The sequence below is a fragment of the Scyliorhinus canicula genome, chromosome 23 (assembly GCF_902713615.1).
Source record: "Scyliorhinus canicula chromosome 23, sScyCan1.1, whole genome shotgun sequence".
In the NCBI taxonomy this organism is placed as follows: domain Eukaryota; kingdom Metazoa; phylum Chordata; class Chondrichthyes; order Carcharhiniformes; family Scyliorhinidae; genus Scyliorhinus; species Scyliorhinus canicula.
In genome coordinates, this window is record NC_052168.1 from 1003892 (window position 1) to 1022514 (window position 18623).

General features: G+C 45.4%; 1 protein-coding gene across 2 annotated transcripts in view; it reads right to left on the reverse strand.

The window, feature by feature from the left end:
* Nucleotides 1-18623, reverse strand: part of bcat2 (branched chain amino-acid transaminase 2, mitochondrial) — a 48526-nt gene that overhangs the window by 17769 nt on the left and 12134 nt on the right. For both annotated transcript variants that reach the window (XM_038783389.1, XM_038783390.1), the window contains 4 exons: nucleotides 5949-6023; nucleotides 2899-3099; nucleotides 1320-1430; nucleotides 646-765 (listed from right to left, as the gene is read on the reverse strand). In XM_038783389.1, the coding sequence (XP_038639317.1) occupies nucleotides 646-765; nucleotides 1320-1430; nucleotides 2899-3099; nucleotides 5949-6023 (507 nt within the window). The remainder of the gene's footprint in view (nucleotides 1-645; nucleotides 766-1319; nucleotides 1431-2898; nucleotides 3100-5948; nucleotides 6024-18623) is intronic.

Genomic DNA, 18623 nt, shown 5'->3' on the forward strand with positions numbered 1-18623 from the left:
TTGTGATTAAATGTAGCACTGGTGAGCAAATAAAGCCCATGGAAATACAAATTGGGGCTAGTACTAAAAGCACAAAGGATAAGGTAGAGGAAATAATTTTCACACAAAGGAATATATTACCACAACCAGCTACTGAAGCTGAATCAAAAACAATTAAGAGGGAACAGGTCAAGTAATAGTTTGGAATTGTAAACTACAATTTACCGAATAAAGTGCCCCTTGGTGCTTCACACAGAAAGCAGTGAGTGAGAGTGGGGCAAATTACTGAAAGGCTGCTCAAAAAGATCAGTTTCAAAGAATCCTTTAAAGGTGGGAAGAAATTAAGTATAAAATGATCCAGTGTACAGTGAAGAGAGAAATGGGATTAAGGTGGTCCACTATTGTGAAGCCAGCACTGTCTGAAGGACAATAGATCAAATCACCTCAGTTTGTATTGAAATTTTGGTCATTCTAGCTCCCTGGATGGAGATCATGTGACATTGGTACCCAAACAACGATAAGTTGGCAGTAACTTGTTTCTGTACAGAGTAATCCTTCAGTGCATAATTAAACACAACACTGACATATGAATCTGTTACAACAAGCCTACATAACATTAATCTGGACAAAACCCAGAATCTATACTGGGAATCAAGGGTTTTATACCTCCGTTCCAATGAAAGTGGGTCGGATGTACAGACTTGCTGTATCAGAATAGGGGACCCATTCTCTGTCAACTTCGATTAGCTTCCGAATGCATTCCAACAGCTCTTCTTTGTCAAAGTCCTAAAAGTATAGACAAAGTAGTTAGCATTCTTCAGAAACTCTGCAAGTACAGAACCCCCACAGTAAAGGGCACATGCACACAGAAGATCATTTGGAACATCTTGTACAACACTGTAGATTATTGCACATCTGCAATTGGAGAAAGATAGACCACAAGCATGGATGCTGCTGGATATGGGAACACCATGCTCGGAGGCTTTTCTGAGATTAGAATTAAAATAAATTAATTTGGTATAAATGGAAGTTTTCCTTTGTCCCCATGGGCTTGATCTGCAAACAAAAGGGGAGGCTTAGTTCAATACTGCACTTGAATGGTAACCTTTGTGACAATGTAGCACTCCCTCAGTGCTGTATTAGACTGTGCGAGTCCTGGAGTGGAACCTGGATAGTGTAAAATGGCAGCCATATTTGGCAACATATCACTCACGGCATTTCAATAATGCGTTGTATCTGAGAACTTTGATATGTTCTTGTGAGATACATTAGCCCATATAAATGCATCTTTTTCATTCTTTATGCAATCAGTGTAGAATTTTTCCAAATATCCTACGTACTGGCAGACACGCTCGGAGAGCTGAACGATGCATCCGTTCCATATTTAAATCAGGTCGGAACATTCGAATCTTGTTGTCTACACCTCGGAAAGCCTTCATTCCTTCAAACAGCTTTTGGACAGAGAAATAAAAAAATTAACTTCAAATTGTACCGCAATTCACCAACATCTTCAAACGTTAACCCAACAGCACAAATATAGGGCGCACTTCAATTAAAACATTTCTACGGGTGCGATTCTCCGGAAACATTCTACATATGCCAGCAAGCAGGAATTGCCGCAGGTTTCCAAGCACCTGGCCCAGCGAGGCCGGCACCACTATTCAACATTAATTGGTCACCAAATGACGACTCGCCAGCTGATTCACCAGGACCGCGCTAACCAGCCCCCTGATAACAAGGTTGAGACTAAGCTGCCCTTGCTCGGCCAACACCAGCCAGCTCGCAACAATGGCGCCCAGGAGACTGGCCCCAAGATTCAGGAACGTTGACCTGAGGAGGCTCCAGGACGCAGTGGAGGCCAGGGGGGGATGTCCTGTTCCCCCGAGAGTCCCGGAGGATGAGCCATGAGGCAGCCAGTGCTGCCTGCGACAAGGTGGTGGCAGCAAGAGGACTGGCCTCCAGTGGCCAAAGAAGGTCAACGACCTACACCAGACAATACGAGTGAGTAGACACCAACCCCCCACCCAAGGGAACATCCACCCAGCCCCCCCCAAACCCCCAGGGTGACGCCCCAACCCTCTCTCAACCCCCGCCCCCTTCAGCCCTCCCTCCACCTCAACCATCAGGAAAACAGGGACCTGTACTGAACAATAAACACGCTTGTGCACAAGCAATAGGAAGCCTTTGTCCCTTTCATGCGCAATGCATCACCGCGTGCAGGTAATGGGTGTGAGCGAGCCCTCAGCAGACAGGCAGGGGTCAGGCTATGGCATAGATTGAGGAGCACCAGCGCCCAGCTCACTGTCAGTTATCATCAGCCCCTGCCCTCTACCGTGACCCGCTGACAGTGACGACACAGTCCCAGCATCCTGGAGTGACATGACACATACCCTGGAAGGGTGGAAAATGAAGTGGTGGGTAGGCAAGGATGCGATGACGGACCAGGCCACATCCTAGGTGAAGCGGACAAGTATGAGGGCCTCCCTGGCCGTCTGGACCCTGACTGCAGTGTTAATGTAAGCCTACCTGTGATAATAAAGATTATTATTATTGAGTGCAGATGGGTCAGGTATCCAAAGAAAGGAGGCCATGTGGTGCCTTCAGAGTTGCTGGAGTCGAGGGGGGGGGTTACATGTTGGTGCACAACTGACCATGGCGCGGGGAGTCACCAGGATTTTTCATGGTGGTTGTGGGACTGGCCCTGCGGGTTTTTTTTGGGGGGGGGGGGGGTTTAGAGATGGAAAATGAACCAAAAAGTTCCAAAACAAACAAATGAATGGAAAATTTATGGGAGAAATTAATAGAGAAATAGGGCAGTATTTTTGGTCAGTCGCTTTGAGGCATTTTTCACGTCAGAGCTCTTCACTGACCTGAAGTTTAACTCTGTCATCTCATGGTTACTGCAAGAAGATTGCTTACCTCGATAGAATAGTGCAGAACTGAAGATGCTGGGTGAAGTGAAAGGTTCTGAAGGGGTTTGATATAGGGCCTGTCCCACCCTTTTTCTGCGCTCCATTCTATAGTCAACATGTGATCTGAAAATGACTTTCCAAAGACCAGTTTGCTGCTGTCAGGCTTCTCCATGGGGTGTTTGGTAAGCTCAATCTGCAAATCAGCAGCCTGTTTGTGGAGGAAGAGAGAGTTAACATCCTGTCTTCTTAAAGATAACTGGGTAGCATAAATACAAACAAGGCTGGCAGTCCTCAGTAGGTCTGTTCGCATCCACAGAGAGAAAAACTGAGTTAACGTTCCAGGTCAATGACCTTTCATTGTAATTCTCAGCACGGAATAAAGAAAAATGAGATGCAGTCCTGATAGCGACACGTGGCTGCTGCCACCTCGTGGCTATTCCACCTCGTGGCTTCTGCCACCTCGTGGCTTCTGGCACCTCAACGCTTCTGCCACCTCGTGGCTGCAGTAAGGAGGCTGCTTATCTCTACTGAAAAACTGCAAATACTGGATGGTGAAAGGTTCTGCAGGAGTTTGATATGGGGCTTCCGTTCCACTGTCCATTAAGCTGGTGTGTGGGAGCTTAGCGAAGGAAAAGGCCGCCTCCCGAGAGAGAGGGCACGCCTGGCAGAAGGAAGGGGAAAGACAGAAATCGGGGGAAGCAAAGGGCAAAATAAGGATTGCCGGGGAGAGGTGGGGGGCGAGGAACCAGGAGGGCGAAGCACAAGAGTAAGTGGGTACAGGGGGAGAAACAGAAGGGAGGGGAGGGGGTCACAACATGTGGAAATGGCGAAAAAGAGGAAGCAATTGACGGGCATTTTGAATGGCCCGAGAGTGAGGGTAAGCCCAATCAGACAGGGCTGGGCCTACAAGGGCCCACAGGGTGGGAGGGGGGTTCATCAAGAAAACGATGACCGAAATCATACAAGCGACTTTAACCATGTACAGGGCCTGACACCGGACGGATCCAACCCCAGGACATGTAACGTGTCAGGCATGGCATGAGAATTCAATGCCTTTATGGAACAGATGGGAGGAGGGAGGAAGGGGGCACAGGGGAGTAGGGCCTTGAAGGTTTCACCACCCCAGAGAAAAATAATTCTCCTTCTTCTCCCACATGCACAAGGGCTACTCGCAGGTAGAATGTTTTGAGGTAGGGAAGAGGGTGCTTCTAGGGTTAACAAAGGCGAAATACTCCGTGATTGTAATCTCTGACCACGCACACTACACGTATGTGAGGTTGGAGAAGGGACGGGCCTAACATCCCCCCCCCATGGATGCTGGATGCAGCTCTACTCACCAATAGGGAATTCTGTATTAAAATATCCAAGCCTTCAACAATGATTTATCCTGCAACCAAAATAGGGAGGAGGTCTCACACTCCACCTTCTGGGAGGCACTGAAGGCACTGTTCAAGGGCGAAATTATAGCCTATTATAGCCCTTAAGGACAAAAGGAAATGGAACTCAAGCAGAGGCTGATCGACTTCATTCTGGATGTGAATCGGCAGCACTCTCTGACCCCCACCATGGAACTACTGGCAGAAAGGAAAAACGCTGTAACTGGAATTTGGCCTGCTCTCCACAAGGAAGCCCACCAGCTCAACCTTTTACAAACATGGAGATAAGGGCAGCCACATGCTGGCACACCAGTTGAGGAAACAGGGGGGTTGTGAAATAGATAGCTACCGTTAGGGACAGCACAGCAGGATGGAAACCGTGATCAATAAGGCCGTTACAAACTTTTACCAAGAACTATACAACTCTGAGGCTGTACACCTGTCAAGGGACTCAGCGATGCAACAGTCCCTCTACAGACTGAGCATACAGGTGGTGGAGGGCGACAGGAAACAGGCACTGGAAGCACCGCTAGGGCAGAGCAAAACCCTGGAGTGCGTCAGCTCCATGCAGTCAGGGAAAGCACCAGGACAATATGGGTTCCCGGCAGACATTTATAAAAAATTCACAGCAGCGCTGGTCCCGCACTTTCAGGAAATGTTCAACGGCTCAGTGTCGAAGGGGCCCTGCCGTCCACGCTGGCACAGACCTCAATCTCATTGATCCCGAAGAAGAACAAAGACCCGACAGCCTGTGGGTCATACAGACCCATCTCCCTCTCAAATACTGATGCGAAAGTCCGAGTGAAAGTTCTGGCGAGGTAACTCGAGAGATGCCTGCCAGAAGTGATTGCAGAAGGTCAGCCCGGGTTTGTTCAGGGCAGACAACTAACAGCAAACATCAAACGCCTGCTGAATGCAATAGCCCCATCCAGGGAGGGGACACCAAATGATTATAGGCGAGATTTTAACTGCAAAACGGAGTTGAAGGTGGATCGGTCAAGCCCCAGGTCAATGGCAAAGTTGAGGATAGAGGAGGTGGGAGGGCTGATGGAGTGAATGGGGATGGTGGATCCGTGGAGGTTTATGAACCGGGGAGGAAGGGATTCTGTAGAGATTCAGACAAATGCTCCAGAGACAGGAGCTCTAATTCAAGCAATACAGCCAATTAATAAAAAGCTCGTGTCAGAAATGATGGTCTTGAAACTAACGGATTGTTGTAAAACCCAGCTGATTCACTCATGTCCTTTAGCAGACAATCTGCCACCCTAACTGGCAGTGGCCACCAGGTGATTCCAGACACACAGTAATGTGGCTGAATTTTAACTGCACTCTGCGGTGACCTGCCAAGCCACTCAATTGTAAGCAGTTGTATCAAATCACTAGAAACAAAACTCAAAATAAAACTGGCCGGAGCATCTTGCATCGACCTTGGCACCGGCATAACAATGGCACTGCCTGCCCATTCTAGAACTTTTCCCAACTGCAGTGTGGGTGCACCCACACCACACGGACAACAGCAACGCAAGGCAGCTCACCACCATCATCTCGAGGGAAATTCCTTCCCAGCGGCACACAATTCTCATCAACAAATATATCATTAAAAATGGTTCTGCAGAGCTGATATCTGCACCAAAATTATAAACGAGATGCAAAGTTACAAGAACTGTGTACGATATACAACCTTAAACATTGTGCTAACAGATCTCCATGGTCCATTAGGAAAGCCACGAGCCTGCAACAACTGTCTTGACAAAAGCTGTGAAATAGAAAATCATGAAATTAATATCAGGTGAAATTACTGAACAAGTTAGATCTGCAAAGACATCACTGTGGGGATATACATCACTGTAAATACACAAGTGGTTAATGTAAATACACATAGACTAGTTAGACACTAGAGGGAGCACCAGAGACATGACACACAGACATTCAACCAATAGGTCAGTAAGATAGGACACAACCAATGGTCATTCACTACACACACACACACACACACACACACACACACACACACACAGAGGTGACACTACCACAGGAGGGCATTACACCAACCAATATAAAAGGACACAGCACACATGATCTTCCTCTTTCCAGTGGAGAGACTCAGTGTGTCCACAGGGTTGATTTGAAACACATCACACCCACCACCTGGATTGTAGCAGACTGGTTCGTCAATCTGAATAGCTACAGCAGGATTAACACTGCACTGTTGCAGGATATATACCGCACTGTTGCAGGATATATACCGCACTGTTGCAGGATATATACCGCACTGTTGTAGGATATATACCGCACTGTCGCAGGATATATACCGCACTGTTGTAGGATATATACCGCACTGTTGTAGGATATATACCGCACTGTTGTAGGATATATACCGCACTGTTGCAGGATATATACCGCACTGTTGTAGGATATATACCGCACTGTTGCAGGATATATACCGCACTGTTGCAGGATATATACCGCACTGTTGCAGGATATATACCGCACTGTTGCAGGATATATACCGCACTGTTGTAGGATATATACCGCACTGTTGCAGGATATATACCGCACTGTTGCAGGATATATACCGCACTGTTGCAGGATTAACACTGCACTGTTGCAGGATATATACCGCACTGTTGCAGGATATATACCGCACTGTTGCAGGATTAACACTGCACTGTTGCAGGATATATACCGCACTGTTGCAGGATATATACCGCACTGTTGCAGGATTAACACTGCACTGTTGCAGGATATATACCGCACTGTTGCAGGATATATACCGCACTGTTGCACGATATATACCGCACTGTTGCAGGATATATACCGCACTGTTGCAGGATATATACCGCACTGTTGCAGGATATCTACCGCACTGTTGCAGGATATATACCGCACTGTTGCAGGATATATACCGCACTGTTGCAGGATATATACCGCACTGTTGCAGGATATATACCGCACTGTTGCAGGATATATACCGCACTGTTGCAGGATATATACCGCACTGTTGCAGGATATCTACCGCACTGTTGCAGGATATCTACCGCACTGTTGCAGGATATCTACCGCACTGTTGCAGGATATATACCGCACTGTTGCAGGATATATACCGCACTGTTGCAGGATATATACCGCAGTGTTGCAGGATATATACCGCACTGTTGCAGGATATATGCCGCACTGTTGCAGGATATATGCCGCACTGTTGCAGGATATATACCGCACTGTTGCAGGATATATACCGCACTGTTGCAGGATATATACCGCACTGTTGCAGGATATATACCGCACTGTTGCAGGATATATACCGCACTGTTGCAGGATATCTACCGCACTGTTGCAGGATATCTACCGCACTGTTGCAGGATATCTACCGCACTGAAGGATATATACCGCACTGTTGCAGGATATATACCGCACTGTTGCAGGATATATACCGCACTGTTGCAGGATATCTACCGCACTGTTGCAGGATATATACCGCACTGTTGCAGGATATATACCGCACTGTTGCAGGATATATACCGCACTGTTGCAGGATATATACCGCACTGTTGCAGGATATATACAGCACTGTTGCAGGATATATACCGCACTGTTGCAGGATATATACCGCACTGTTGCAGGATATATACCGCACTGTTGCAGGATATATACCGCACTGTTGCAGGATATATACCGCACTGTTGCAGGATATATACCGCACTGTTGCAGGATATATACCGCACTGTTGCAGGATATATACCGCACTGTTGCAGGATATATACCGCACTGTTGCAGGATATATACCGCACTGTTGCAGGATATATACCGCACTGTTGCAGGATATATACCGCACTGTTGCAGGATATATACCGCACTGTTGCAGGATATATACCGCACTGTTGCAGGATATCTACCGCACTGTTGCAGGATATCTACCGCACTGTTGCAGGATATCTACCGCACTGTTGCAGGATATCTACCGCACTGTTGCAGGATATCTACCGCACTGCAGGATATATACCGCACTGTTGCAGGATATATACCGCACTGTTGCAGGATATTTACCGCACTGTTGCAGGATATATACCGCACTGTTGCAGGATATATACCGCACTGTTGCAGGATACATACCGCACTGTTGCAGGATATATACCGCACTGTTGCAGGATATATATCGCACTGTTGCAGGATATATACCGCACTGTTGCAGGATATATACCGCACTGTTGCAGGATATATACCGCACTGTTGCAGGATATCTACCGCACTGTTGCAGGATATCTACCGCACTGTTGCAGGATATCTACCGCACTGTTGCAGGATATATACAGCACTGTTGCAGGATATATACCGCACTGTTGCAGGATATATACCGCACTGTTGCAGGATATCTACCGCACTGTTGCAGGATATATACAGCACTGTTGCAGGATATATACCGCACTGTTGCAGGATATATACCGCACTGTTGCAGGATATATACCGCACTGTTGCAGGATATATACAGCACTGTTGCAGGATATATACCGCACTGTTGCAGGATATATACCGCACTGTTGCAGGATATATACCGCACTGTTGCAGGATATATACAGCACTGTTGCAGGATATATACCGCACTGTTGCAGGATATATACAGCACTGTTGCAGGATATATATCGCACTGTTGCAGGATATATACCGCACTGTTGCAGGATATATACCGCACTGTTGCAGGATATATACCGCACTGTTGCAGGATATTTACCGCACTGTTGCAGGATATATACCGCACTGTTGCAGGATATATACCGCACTGTTGCAGGATATATATCGCACTGTTGCAGGATATATACCGCACTGTTGCAGGATATATACCGCACTGTTGCAGGATATATACAGCACTGTTGCAGGATATATACCGCACTGTTGCAGGATATATACAGCACTGTTGCAGGATATATACCGCACTGTTGCAGGATATATATCGCACTGTTGCAGGATATATACCGCACTGTTGCAGGATATATACAGCACTGTTGCAGGATATATACCGCACTGTTGCAGGATATATATCGCACTGTTGCAGGATATATATCGCACTGTTGCAGGATATATACCGCACTGTTGCAGGATATATACCGCACTGTTGCAGGATATATACCGCACTGTTGCAGGATATATACCGCACTGTTGCAGGATATATACCGCACTGTTGCAGGATATTTACCGCACTGTTGCAGGATATATACCGCACTGTTGCAGGATATATACCGCACTGTTGCAGGATATATATCGCACTGTTGCAGGATATATACCGCACTGTTGCAGGATATATACCGCACTGTTGCAGGATATATACCGCACTGTTGCAGGATATATACCGCACTGTTGCAGGATATATATCGCACTGTTGCAGGATATATACCGCACTGTTGCACGATATATACCGCACTGTTGCACGATATATACCGCACTGTTGCAGGATATATAATCGCACTGTTGCAGTTCGTGGATAGGATAGGATAGGCGAAGAGGGATGCGGCACAAGGAAGTGCTGAAGGTTTTGGCAAAGGTTTGTATCGTGTCTGGTGTGGGTTTGGAGGGCCGAAGGGCCTGTTCCTGTGCTGTATTGTTCTTTGTTCTTCACTGTCTGTGGCGCATTATAGATATATCCTGGCACAAAATCACAAACATGGCAAGTGTGCTGGCACTAATCAAACTGAGGCCGCTTTGGTGGACTGCGCCAATCTGCAGCATGAAATACGGTTACATACCCAAGATCTGCACGTTCTCCCCGTGTCTGCGTGGGTTTCCTCCGGGTGCTCCGGTTTCCTCCCACAGTCTAAAGGCGTGCAGGGTAGGTGGATTGGCCATGATAAATTGCCCTTAGTGACCAAAAAGGTTAGGAGGGGTTATTGGTTAAGGGGATAGGGTGGAAGTGAGGGCTTAAGTGGGTTGGTGCAGACTCAATGGGCCGAATGGCCTCCTTCGGCACTGTATGTTCTATGTTGACCTTGGGAGGTGGCCGGCAGCAGATGACCAGTGGGGAAACCCAAGGTTCTGCTTCAAGGATGTTTCAGAATGTGACATGAAGGCCTAATATATCAACTATCGTACCTGGACAGTCACTATCTGGCAAAAGAGGGAAATGGTGACACCTCCTTTGGGCTGGCATGTCCAGCGGCGTGGCAACGTCACTTGGCAGCTTCATGTGCAGTGCAGGTGGCAGAATCTGCCTCTCAAGGACTGGCTTTCACAGACATCAAGATGAACTGAATGAAGACACCCCTCCAAAATGGATTGTTTGCTGCGTGTTCATCATTTGTAATAGAGGATGGCAACAACTTTTCCCTTACATCACTTGTAGGCTCTCATATGTTCAAAATGACTAAATCATATTTGCCTACATAAGAACAGATATTGTATGTCAAAATGATGTGCTGTTTGAGAAGTATTGAGGGATAATAAGGCAGGATGCTTTTTTAAAAGGCTATAGAATGTAGAAATATCAGCATCATACACAAATAGCACAAAGTGAATAGCAGCCTGATCCTAAAAACAATGTCATGAGTGATCAGAGATTTAAAATATATAAACAGCTAGTTAAAGCAGGCTACAATAATCAGAATTCCTTTCCCACTGCTGCCTCATGGCACCAAGGTCCCGGGTTCGATCCCGGCCCTGGGTCACTGTCCATGTGGAGTTTGCACATTCTCCCCATGTCTGCGTGGGTTTCGCCCCCACAACCCAAATTTGTGCAGGTTAGGGGATTGACCATGCTAAATTTCCCCTTAATTGAAAAAATAATAATAATTGGCTGCTCTAAATTTATTTATTTTTTAAATCAGAATTCCAAATTCCAAGCAGAGCAGTCAGTCTTCAACAATCATTTATTGCTTTGCGGAAAAGATTAATTTGCATTTCACTAGCTCAGCAATTCAAAGGTTAGAAGCAAGGATCTTCTAACCTCGGCTTGGTTCAAAGTACAGTCCTTTGCCTGTGGACTCATTAAATGGAGAATACTAGCAGCGAAGTTCATGAAGCTCCAGTAGAAAAGAGAACTAGAGTGTATGCTTCCCTCTATTTCAAGTTACATTATGTTCTACTTATTTTTAAAAAGTTGCATCACTGTTTGGGAGGCCTCACGGGAATCAGCGATACTCAAGGTAAGGAAATTAAAGAAATGTTTTCTCTAAAGGAAATGAAAAGTGTATTGTTGTGTAAGGATATGTCTGTTAAAGAAAGAGCGATAAGCACTCGATAATTCCCAAGTGGTTGTGGTGGGTTTGTTACACAGACGTTGTTTTATGTTGTTTCTCCAATAAGTTTGCAATGTGCTATGGCAGAGGCTTTGTGCCAGCGTCTTATTCTGCCCTCCACTCCTGAAAATGCTGAGGCTGCTTGGCTGCTCTCTCCTCACTCACCCCAAGTTGTTATTCCTTGTGTTTGGCTATTGAGTGAAATCTGAACCTGTCCTTGTCTAATGTCTGCAAACACGTGTCCAGCAGAAAATAGCAACCGGCTGTCAAATCATTCCAAACCTCATTATGTAATATTTTCTATTTGCTGATTTTTCTCAGTGTTTGTAGAAAAAGAAACAGCCAGTACTTTCCCTCATCTATTTCTTCACCCTCCGTCTCTTTTAGGCAACTCCCCACACCCGTCACCGAGGTTTGGCCATATTGACGAGGTACAAATTCAAACATCTTGGGCTTTAAGAATTTCAGATAAACACAGCGGCAAAGCAGGTTTTTCCCCACAAATAGGAGAGTTTCAGCTAAGAACCACCATTGTTGGAAATATGCAGAGGAATAGGTGCAAATACGCAAGTCTATCTCTGCATGGAGAAAAAAGAGTTAAGTTTGAGGCAATTATTATTTTTCATCTTTCAGAACTTCATGGATCTGCTTACAATTTCTGGTATCTGCTCAATTCATATTCTGGAAGATGTTGGTTTAGTTACAGTCAGAGAGAGTATGACAAGAACATGGCAGCCAGTCTGTTTATTCTTTTAAGGAACTTCTTGAGCTTTGCAAGTAAACTTGCAAAATAGAGATAAATTGAAGAAGCAAATAATGCTCCAAAGTTTGTGTCAATGAAGCAATCAGTATGTACTGCCTGAATTGAATGTTTACCTCAGTGTAACTCATTCAACATTTACTGCAAAGAACAATTCAAACCAATCATTAGGAATTCTTTCCTTCATTTTTGCACCATTTATCATTAACCATAAGGTAAACGCTCCATTACATTTTGCTAACAAGTGCAGTCTGTTAAATTTAAAACTACATCACTGAATTGGCTTGACGACAGAAGTGGTTATAGAAGGTTGTTTTTCAAACTGGAGGCCTGTGACCAGCGGTGTGCCTCAGGGATCAGTGCTGGGTCCATTGTTATTTATATTAATAATTTGGATGAGAATGTAGGAGGTATGGTTCATAAGTTTGCAGATGACACCAAGATTGGTATCATGGTGGATAGTGACGAAGGCCATCTAGGATTGCAACGGGATCTTGATCAAATGGGCCACTGGGCCGAAGATTGGCAGATGGAGTTTAATTTGGATAAATCTGAGGTGATGCATTTTGGTAGATCAAATCAGACCTACTCAGTCAATGGTATGATGTTGAGGAGAGTTATAGAACAAAGAGAACTCGGAGTACAGGTTCATAGCTCCTTGAAAGTGGAGTCACAGGTGGACAGGGTGGTGAAGGCGGCATTCAGCATGCTTGATTTCTTTGGTCAGAACATTGAATACAGGAGTTTGGACATTTTGATGAAGTTGTACAAGACATTAGTAAGTCCATACTTGGAATACTGTGTACCGTTCTGGTCAACCTATTATAGAAAGGATATTATTAAACTAGAAAGTGCAGAAAGGATTTACGAGGATGCTATCGGGACTTAATGGTTTGAGTTATAAGGAGAGGCTGGATAGACTGGGACTTTTCCCCCTGGAGTGTAGGAGGCTTAGGGGTGATTTTATAAGAGGTCTATAAAATAATGAATGGCATAGATAAGGTAGATAGTAAACATCATTTTCCAAAGGTAGGGGAGTCCAAAACTAGAGGGCATAGGTTTAAGATGAGAGGGGAGAGATACAAAACGGTCCAGAGGGGAATTTATTTCACACAGAGGGTGGTGAGTTTCTGGAAGGAGTTGCTAGAGGCAGTAGAGGCGGGTACAAAACTGTCTTTAAAACGCATTTAGGCAGTTCAATGGGTAAGATGGATACAGAGGGATATGGGCCAAATACGGGCAATTGGGACTAGCTTAGTGGTAAAACTGGGCGGCATGGACAAGTTGGGCCAAAGGGCCCGTTTCCATGCTGTGAACATCTGTGACTCTACTATGTTCTGGTAGTGGAAGCAACAGATTCTTAAGGTGGTGGATGGCATAGTAGGACTGATTGTATCAAAACAGATCAATTTCAAAAACAGTTGGCTGATTCTCTGTTTTTGGGATCATGTCCCCCTGATGTGAAAGGGTCACATATTCCTAGCCCTGTAGGGAGCAAGCAGTGAATCAGCAAGAAACCGGAGGCTTTAGCTGCAGTTCTGGCCCCCGCACGTCCGGGTCAGAGGCCTCCAGCCGCCGCGCTGTGCACCCTGGCGGACTCAGACTGCGGAGCTGGACCTTGAACATAGTGCCCCCGATCGGCCACCGCCCAACCCGGACTACCCGCCCAAAAATTGCCCGGCCGCGTAGTAGGCTCCCCTGCCCTCTGATCGGCCGCGGACTGAGTCCGCAGCCACCACACTAGTATCCCGACCGGCAGGACCATGTTAGACCCACGCCGTCGGGACTTCGTCTGGTCAGCTGTGGAGAATGACGGGACGGACCTCCAGCAATGGCCACAGATATGTGATATGCAGCGCGGCGTGCTCTTTTCAGGGCCTGGAGAATGGGGGAACCGGCGCCACTCCCGGTTCCATGCGGGGAAATGGATTCTCCGCCCCTTCGTCGGCCGCGATTGCGGTGTCAGGGTGTGGAGAATCCAACCCAGTGTTTTTGTTTTAAAGTCATATAAACATCTAAAATAAACCCAGCAACAAAATTGCAAAGTAAGAATATTTGGGTAAAGTTAAGCTAAACAGAGAAGGTGACACCGAATGAACCAGCAACACAAAATGTCTGTGGAGGACAGGGAAAAAGAGATAAGCAACTAAAAAATAGTCTAACATTAAGATGGCGCTTTTCACGTCACAGAGGTTCTTTACAGCCAATGAATTACTTTAGTGTAGTCACTTTTGTTGCGATCAGAAATGCAGCAGCCAATCTGTGCACAAGTTCCCAAAAGCACCAGTGTGATAATGACCAGATATCGTTTATAGTTATGGTTAATTAAGGATAATTATTGGCCAGAACACCGGGAGAGCTTCCCTGCTCTTGTTTGATATTAAGTGGCTTAATGTCTCTGACAGCGCAGCGTTCTTCAGTAATGCACTACAGGGCTTAAAACACATGAGTTTCTGACTCAGAGGTACGAGGGTTACCAGCTGGACATCTGGTGGGGTAAATATCGGGGAAAGATGGTACACGAAATGAAATGAAATGAAAATCGCTTATTGTCACAAGTAGGCTTCAAGTGAAGTTACTGTGAAAAGCCCCTAGTCGCCACATTCCGGCGCCTGTTTGGGAAGGCTGGTATGGGAATTGAACCGTGCTGCTGGCCTGCCTTGGTCTGCTTCAAAAGCCAGCGATTTAGCCGTGTGCTAAACAGCCCCATCAGTGTAATCTAGCGGGAGGTACCTCCCGCTAGAGTACTGCACTCTTTACCCTTTTCTTCTCAGTTTCAGGGCATATTTTCTTTTGAAAACCCACATAATTAATGTGATAAGGATCCTATAAGAATGAAATGCTCAGAAATGTCAGGAGAAAGAAGGTGGACAATAGAAGCTTGTCGAAAGAATGGAGGCCTTCCAGAGCTTGTCGGCAGATAGAATGGCGGATGCAGCCTCTGGGACTGCGGCCACTCCACTAACAGCCAAGGTGTTTTCAAGTACCTTGGCGAAGGAATTTGATAAACACTGGTGGGTTGTGTCGGAGCACCTCGGGAAAGCAATGGAGGAGGCCTTGGCCCCCATCCGAGTGGCTCGGAGAAGACCAATGAAACCGTGAAAGGCCTTAAAGCCACAGTAAAAGCTATGGAAGTGGCCCTTTTGAGACACCGTGATTAGATTGCCGCACTGGAAGCAGATGCCGAAGCGAATAAATCATTGAAGGCCAAGGTCAATGATTTAGAGAATCGGTCCAAGAGACAAAACGTTTGAATTGTGGGGCTGCCAGAGGGGATGGAAGGCCCAATGCCTATGGAGCACTTTGCAGAGATGTCCGGGAAGATGCTGGTGGAGGGTGGATACATGTCCCCGCTGAGTTGGACCGAGCCCACCGTACACTCCAGCAGAGGCCTCGTCCTGAGGATCCACCGCGTGCGGTAATAGTGAAGTTACATAGCTTCAAAGAGAAAGAGTGCATTCTGAGATGGGTGAAGGAGAATCGTGACTTCAAATGAGAAGGCCACACCATCAGGTTTTACAAAGACATGGGAGCGGAGCTGGCGAAGATGAGGGGCACGATTTTCCACAAAGATGTCAAAGAGTGGCAGCGAGCGGGAACTGCTGCGGGTTTCCCACCGCTTGGCCCGGGAACACTATTCAACGTTAATTGGTCCACTTAATGATGCCCCACAGGCTCTTCCAATGAATTTTCAGTTCCAGGGATGAACTTGGTCGTCAAACTCTGTGACGGGAATTTCACTTAGGGCTTCAGCCGTCAGGCGTAAAGGAGCTAGTCAACATCTTAAATGAAGCTGTCTCGATAGGCACATTTTTATCAATCTGGTTTCCCCGCTTGCATGCTTTAAATTCTTCGGCATATTTGAATAAACTTGGTACCTGAATGTTTAAGTTAGTTTTGCGAGAGCGAATTTTTTAAAATTGGCGTGGTGAAGAGCAATTTATTTTTTAAAAAGAAATCGCCGGAGAAAAAAAAACGTTAGTCCCAATAAAATAAAGATATTTATCACATCTTCTCTCAGCTTTCTCTGAGCAAATGGGAACAATTCCAGTATCTGAAATCTCTTCTCAGAATTCTACTTTCCAAATCCTAGTATCACCCTGTTGAATCTTACTTGAGGCTTTAATGATCTTTTGATAATGAGATATCTAAAACTCCACACACAGGCTCCAATTGAGGCCAAATTAACTTTTTTTAAACAATTTTTACTACTCCCTTGCTCAAATTTGTGGTTAATAGCCTGGTTCCTTTTCATGTGTAGAAGTAGTTAATAAAATATTGTTAGACAGGGCAGCGCGGTGGCGCAGTGGTTAGCACTGCAGTCTCACGGCGCCAAGGTCCCAGGTTCGATCCAGGCTCTGGGTCACTGTCCGTGTGGAGTTTGCATTCTCCCCGTGTCTGCGTGGGTTTCGCCCCCACAACCCAAAGATGTGCAGGGTAGGTGGATTGGCCACGCTAAATTGGCCCTTAATTGGAAAAAAAATGAATTGGGTACACTAAATTTATTTAAAATAAAATAAAAAAATATTGTTAGATATGCACATTACCACTCATTTCCTGATAGCTCCAATAAAATGTTAAACGGTTGTCAATCAATGCTGTATTAAAATCAGGCTGTTGAATAAATTTCTTGCTTTGTATTGGCTTAATACAGATCAACCTGAAACAAACTAAATATGGCATCATATATTGAATACGAAGCAAATTCCAATAGATTTATTTCTGAAATCAGGATTTTCTAACTAATTATCCCAATCTTGCTGGAAGTTCAGGACCAGAATCCCAATCTAATATGAGTTTACATCAGTTTGTGCAACATAAATTATTCCTTCATCACAGACAATTCAACTGGACTAGTAATCCAGAGTCTGGAGTCCCAGGTTCAAATCCCACCACGGCAATTCAATAAAAATAAATCTGGAATTAAAAGTCTAAAGATGACCACAAAACCATTGTCAATTGTGGTTAAAAACCTATTTAGGGCGGCACGTGGCACAATGGTTAGCATTGCTGCCTACGGCGCTGAGGACCCGGGTTCGAATCCCGGCCCTGGGTCACTGTCCGTGTGGAGTGTCAAAATATCCACTTATATATATATAATGAGATGCAGACAGGCAGTGATTGACACATAGGATGACCAGTAAGCACACAACACAGTACAGACAATCACCAGACAGGACACAACCACTATAAAGCCAGAGGGCACTAGATTTCCCGCTCTCTCTCGGGACCCAGCTACTGAGACAGTCACAGTCCACGAGCTAGCAAGTGCAAACACCATGCAGTAGCTAGTAAGTCTGGTCAGGCTACTACAAGGTCACCAGTCAGATCAGTATAGTGTCGACCCACAGCTGAATATGTATAGCAGTTCCATAGTTGAATCAAACAGTGTTGGATCTTCTCTAGTGTCAGTCTGTTTCTAACTTCCCTGCATCGAGTGCAGTCCACATCAAACCAACCTGCCTAACACATCATGGAGTTTGCACATTCTCCTCGTGTCTGAGTGGGTTTCACCCCCACAACCCAAAGGTGTGCTGGTTAAATGGATTGGCTATGCTAAATTGTCCCTTAATTGGAAAGCGACAATGAAGGAACGGCGATATATTTCCAAGTCAGGGTGGTGAGTGACTTGGAGGGGAACCTCCAGATGGTGGGGTTCCCAGGTATCTGCTCCTCTTGTCCTTCTAGATAATAGTGGTCGTGGGTTTGAAAGGTGCTGTCTTAGGAGCCTTGGTTAGTTACTGCAGTGCATCTTGTAGATGGTACATACGGCTATGCGTCAGTGGTGGAGGGTTTGAATATTTGTGGAATGGGATAAATCAAGCGGGTTCCTTTGTTCTTGTTAAAGGAGTGAATGCTGGTAATAGCCCCTTCTGCTCTTGTAGTCACATAATTAAATCAATGTACGGCACTATTCAGCTCCAAATGGCCAATTATTACTGTGAAGCCGTAAACCGTTTTGCAGTGCACCTCATGGCACTATGTTGCTGATAGACACATTTAAACAGTATTGTCTGATTTCCCCAAAACTAAATAATTCTGTTCCTCAGAAAAGTTCAATGTTTTTGTCAGGACACTCATCAAGCACTCAAATTACTTAATACAAAGAGCCATTTTATTACACAACATTGACAAACATCACAATCTTTGGTATCTTTCCCCATGTTTTCTTATATTGCTGAATATTCTTTTTGTTCCGTTTAACATTGAGGAAATCAGAGGCAGTGAAGTTTCCTATTAATGGTTCAAGACTATAAACATTGTTAGAAGAGTTACCATATTACACCTTATTATGCTTTAATTAAGACCAAATGCCAGAATATTCGTTCAAAACAAATTCCAGTGTCACATTTATGTGCACCTCCAGAACTAACTG